Source organism: Cordyceps militaris (genome assembly GCF_000225605.1).
Source record: "Cordyceps militaris CM01 unplaced genomic scaffold CCM_S00009, whole genome shotgun sequence".
Classification (NCBI taxonomy): domain Eukaryota; kingdom Fungi; phylum Ascomycota; class Sordariomycetes; order Hypocreales; family Cordycipitaceae; genus Cordyceps; species Cordyceps militaris.
The window spans coordinates 88,678-93,940 of record NW_006271977.1 but is presented as its reverse complement, the minus strand read 5'-3'; the positions used below and the strand labels follow the sequence as shown (position 1 = coordinate 93,940).

Genomic DNA, 5,263 nt, shown 5'->3' with positions numbered 1-5,263 from the left:
CTACATAAAGTCGTCTTCCCAGTCCGCATCCCGGTTCTGGTTACTCTGCATGTCCATGTTCTCCTCTGTGAACAAGTCATCGTACGCATGGTCCTTTTGCCATTTCTTCTCCTTCCACTCCTGCGCCTGTCTTGCCTCTTCCTTTTGCTAACAGTCGCGCCCACATTAGCACCCCTTCCCCACGTCGAGCGAAGCGAGCTAAAAAAAAAAAAAAAAAAAAAACGACGCACCTTGATCTGCAGAGCGGCGTTGGCTTTGCGACGCAGCTCCTTGTCGTGGTCGTCCTTTTCCTGCTTCAGGTCGGGCTGCTTGACTTCGGTGCGGGTCTTGTTGAGGCGGTTGACGATGGGGTTCTCGCGCTCGGCGACGAGAACGCGCTTGACGAGGCGCGGGTTCTTGAACGAGACCTGGCCGACGTCCATAGAGCCGTCCTTTTTGAGGTTGGACCATGGCGTGTAGATGATGGTGATGTTGTCTTTTTTGTTGCCTAGTGGGGGGTTAGCGACGAGGGAACGGGGCAGGATGGTGAAGGGTTACCCTCGATGGAGTTGGCCTTGGTGAGCTGGGCGAGGTCCGTGATGAGCTCCTCGGGAAGCGCGTCCCATTTCTGGCCGTCGCTCATCCGGAGGTAGATGTGCGCGCTGGACAGCTTGTCTACGTGAAACTGCGGCGGTCAGTATACCCTGGGGCGGAGGGGTGAGTGAGTGGTGGTACCCTAGAGATGAGTTAGCGAGACCGCGCGGACGGGACGGGGGAGGTGAAACGCACCAGAGATCCTGCTCCCAGCCAAACTTGATGAGATCCTCGTCTTGCGGAGAGTTAGCGCTTGCTATTCCGGTCGTATACGCGGGAGGGGCGGCGCACTCTCAAACTTGTCCTTGCCGACGTAGATGAAGCCGGCCGGTTCCACCACGGCCGACTTGTAGTAGTACACCATGGTGATTTCGGGGTGGTTTTCGCTCTACTCAAAACTCCGTAACGCGCGTGTTACATCCAGGCGAGGAGGGAGGACGGGCGGCTACTTCTCAACGGCGCTGCTTTTTGGACACATCGAAATCGCCGAGTCGTGATTCGCAGTGGCTTCGTTGGCCTTGCTGTGGGGAAACAAGATGGCGAGTTTTTTGCACGTGACTGTGATGCATTTTTTAATCTACTTTTCTGCTCTACTCTTGAACTACGATTTTCTCGGCTCGCCATATACACTGTGGTTTAAAAATTGGTCGTCTTCTCGCTTATTAGTACCTACTTAGCTTCGGAGTTGACGAAACATGGTATCAAGGAAACCAAGACAGGGCTGGTGCTGGAATTCTGACCTCAGCAAGACAGGGTGGTTGCGCGTGCGCTAGTCGTTTGAAATGGCCTGACTTTTTCCCCCAGTCTTGTACCATTCTTCCCCAGCCTAGCCTGAACCAACCCGCAAGGCCTTGTTTCTTGAAGAAGGGCATCGACTCTTTCTCTGAAACATTTCTTTCCAAGGCTTCCAATTTGCTTCTGTTCCCTCCCCGAAAGACGTCGGGAGAGCGCGCAGAGCCAAGGAGCGTTGGTCAATATTAAATTATTACTCGTTATTACGCCAGCGACGGGAGATACGTGGGCCCCGATCATCAAGCACGACATGGGACCTGTCCATCTGCATCATGTAATAATACCGTATCAATATGCTCAAATTGAACCTGTTTCTCTGTAGATTGAATCGCCTAGTACGCCCCCATCCCGACAAAGAAAGAAACTGCACGCTTTTCCACTGTGGCCATGATTAATCCCCCCAACATCCTTCAAGACATGCTAGACACTTGCTCATCTGCCCCAAGTCACATAACTCAACTGAGACCAATGCCAGATCCGATCAACAGCGGACGATTATGCCCCCCCCAGTCAGCCATGGGTTACCACTCCGTCGGTGCGCACTGCGCACACAGCAGGGCCCCAATTTCACGTGTCAACCGATGCCAGTGCCAAGTGCGTTTTTTCAGCTTCAGTGTGGTGGCGATAGTGGGACCCCGGCGTCTCTAATCAGCTGTATCATGTTTTCCTCCGTCGATGCTGGTTCATGGCATTGTTAGCATGGGGGTCTTCGCCACCAAAGGGAGAGGAGCGTAGACATACATGGTCGCTGACTGGCTACCGGCTCATCGAGGACGGCGATTTGCGTCGTCTCGAGCTGAGCAATCAGCGTGGCCCCCTCGGTGCTGTCGGGGTACATGGCGTAGACGTCGAGGCGCATCGTGTAGGTCCCGGCCGCGGCCACGGACAGGTCGGGAAAGGCAAAGACAATCGAGGACGCGCTGAGAAGGACGCCCGTCGCCGCCGTGGTGCCCTCGAGCAGGCCCTCGGCCACGGCGCCCGACGCCGGGTGCAGCAGCACGGCCGTGGCGAAGAAGGGGATGTCTGAGCTGCACTTTTGGCCGCTGAGCTCGACGACGACGGGCGGCGAGAGCAGCGTCCGGGTCTGGGCGCGGCACGGCGGGTGCACGGCAATGGTGACGTTGGCCATGGCGGAGGACGAGGACGAGGATGGGCTGGGGTGTTGGTGTAAGTCGTTGTGTTGGTGATGGTTGAGCTCGCTATGGTCCCAGAGAAAGTACGTGACCCTGGCGGACATGCTGGGATATTTGCGAGACTTATACGTAAAAAAAATGGTCGGGAACCTGTGAGCATAAGAAACACGAATTGATTTGGCTTGATGACGAGATTGCAGGCGGATGCTGTGGTTGGTGTCTATGCGTTGTCGCCCGTGTCACTCTGGTTCGGGGGGTACAGCAGGTGCTAGGGTCTCAACGGTTCGGCGGTCGAAAGAGGTGGCACAATGTGCGATGCAACTGTCTCTGTGCTGCAGTTTGATCGGGTAGAGGCGTCAAATTTATGTAGGGATCCGGTCTGATTCGGTCGGGGGGGAAGGAAGTACTGTGCACGGGATGAGGCCTTGCTTGTTCTATGCAGAGGTGAGAGACATGTCGCTGCTAGGGGGAGGGCCAACAACTGGTATTTACAAGTCGGGCTGAGGAGACACGAGCATACGAGGCGGAAGAAAAAAAAACAAAAGAGGGCGGGTTAGATCTTGTCTGAGAGGACATTGGGCATGTACGAGGGCGTGATTGACTCGCAAAGAAGGGATGGGAGGATGACGACGATGTTCGATTCAGCCGGGCAAGGCGGGCTGGCCAGATCTAGATGGGGCACAGTGGGCTTTGGGCTACGATGGGGAAAGACAAGGTTTCGATTTTTGACAGGCAGCAGGGACAAGAATTTAAAAATAAAATATCGAGACAAGGGGAAAAAAGTCGACCCAGGGACGTGGTCAGCAGCGCGGCAGATCGACAGCCGGCCCTTGGCACTGCATCGCGGATCGAAGTTCGCAGCATGTGTGTCTTGGACGTCTTGGAGTCGACGACAGATGGCCGACAATGGTCGGCAGGGCAGGCACCGGGAGCCGAGGGCCGGGGGAAGAGAAGAGACATGGGCATGAGGTTGACGGCCGGGGCGTCTGACGATGCGTCACTGATGCGCCTAAAGGTGCAAGTCTGGCGAGACTACTCCGTAATTCGTACGGGGTCGAGATGTTGGCCATGTTCGGCCCTTCGTCTGATGGCAGAAAGCACAGGCGGCCAGGGGTACATGGCATGTCATTGAGAGCGACTTGGCGACAAGGCTCCATTTGTTAGGCCGTTTGAGACAGGCGGCGTCGACAGTCGGGTTCGGTGAAATTCGCAAGAGACAAACTGACAGAGAGGGATCAGGTCATGTCTTGCGGAGCTTTTTTCGGCCATGTTTATAAAATCATTCGTCATCATGGGCGATCCGTGGCGGCCAAGTCGAGTGTGAGAAAAGGGCTGGCTTCTGGACAAGAGAGCAGGGGCACGGGCATGTGTGTGTGGCGGCCTCTCCGGCCAAAAAGCCCACACCACACCCCGATCCGAGGAAACGAGCTTGGCGATGGCCGAGGTTTGAAACAATTTCAGCTTCCCAAGGTGTTTGTGTGTGGCAGGTCGTTTGCGCGCCCATCCGCAGAATTTGGAAGGCAAAGCGGGTGCCTGAGACGCAACCAAGCCCTCGGGATTCACGGCGTAAAAAGCAGGGCGGGTTGCTGAGGGAGCGGCGGCGGCGCGCCGCGGCGGCTGTCTCGCCGTGTTTGTGACTGTGATGCGAAGCTGGGGCGGCGGAAGACGGCGGAGGAGGACGAGGTGGGTGATGGTGGACAAGGAGCGAGGGAGCGTCTAGTTGGCTGCAGGCGTGTGTGAATGTGTGAATGGGGATCAAGTATCGTGCATCGCGGCTGTTTGGGGGCAACGAGTGTTGGTGTTTGCGCGAGGTGAGCTGTCATGGCGTGTGGGATTGGGCTTCGAGGTGGGAGGCGGGTGGGAGGCTTCACCAGTGGGTGGTGGAGGAACTGCAGGTGGCGGAGGATGCGCAAACATTTCGGTGCTACGTGATGAAGAAGAGAGGTATTTGTGATTTGCAGGATTTGATTTGATTGATTTGAGTTTTCATCCGTAACAGGTAGACCGGGTAGACTTGCCGACTGGCTGTTTGTCAACGGTTGGCATAACGTACGACAAACGGGGAGCTGACGTAAAAGGCTGCCGCCAAGCAAAATGAAGCCGTGATACGAACACGAGGAGAACAAGACGAAAAGAATGCAACATGAAGCGGAACGAGTAGAGTGATACCAGATAAATGTGGTAAATAGAACAAGGAATAAAAAAACAAAAAAAAACATCTCGCGTTACTCAACGGAGCTCTACTTCTGGAAGCCGTAGACCAACATGAATATAGGTAACTAAATACAGCCGACTCCAGCCGCCGTGGGGCACAACGTCACCCGGCGTTACAGCGGGGTTGCCGTCCCCTTTAGCGGCGAATATTGGCCTGTTGTCCGCTGTAACGTCGTCTCATCACAAATCAGAACCGCCGGAATTCGCTGCCCTGCCGTGTATGTACCACCTCCCCCAACGCAGGAGCAAAAGTACCTTGCAGCCTGTAGCCTGCAGCCTGCAGCCTGCAGCCGTGTGCTTCGCCGGCTTGGTGCTACCCCGCCATGATGCGCGCTGCCCCTCCTCGACCTCTTCTCTCTCGTCCAATCCCCCTCCTCACGGCCCCTCTCCGACGCCGTCTCACTTTTCATCGGCCATTCTGTCCGACGCCCTCGGTGCTCTCCCTAGTTAAGACCGTACCTTGTGCTCCGCGACAACGCCGGACGTTTGCCTCCTCTACATCACCATCCCCCGCGCCGCCCCGACCCCTTTCACCACATCCGTCGTTCACC

The 5,263-nt window shown here is 56.1% G+C and overlaps 1 protein-coding gene across 1 annotated transcript; it reads right to left on the bottom strand.

Annotated features, from left to right (window-relative positions):
- Positions 1-937, bottom strand: CCM_09363 (uncharacterized protein; the record flags this gene model as incomplete). Its single annotated transcript, XM_006674497.1, has 5 exons — positions 1-147; positions 231-487; positions 538-654; positions 746-808; positions 865-937. The coding sequence occupies 5 exons, from the start codon at positions 935-937 to the stop codon at positions 1-3; spliced, it is 657 nt and encodes a 218-aa protein (XP_006674560.1).
- Positions 938-5,263: the final 4,326 nt, after the last annotated feature.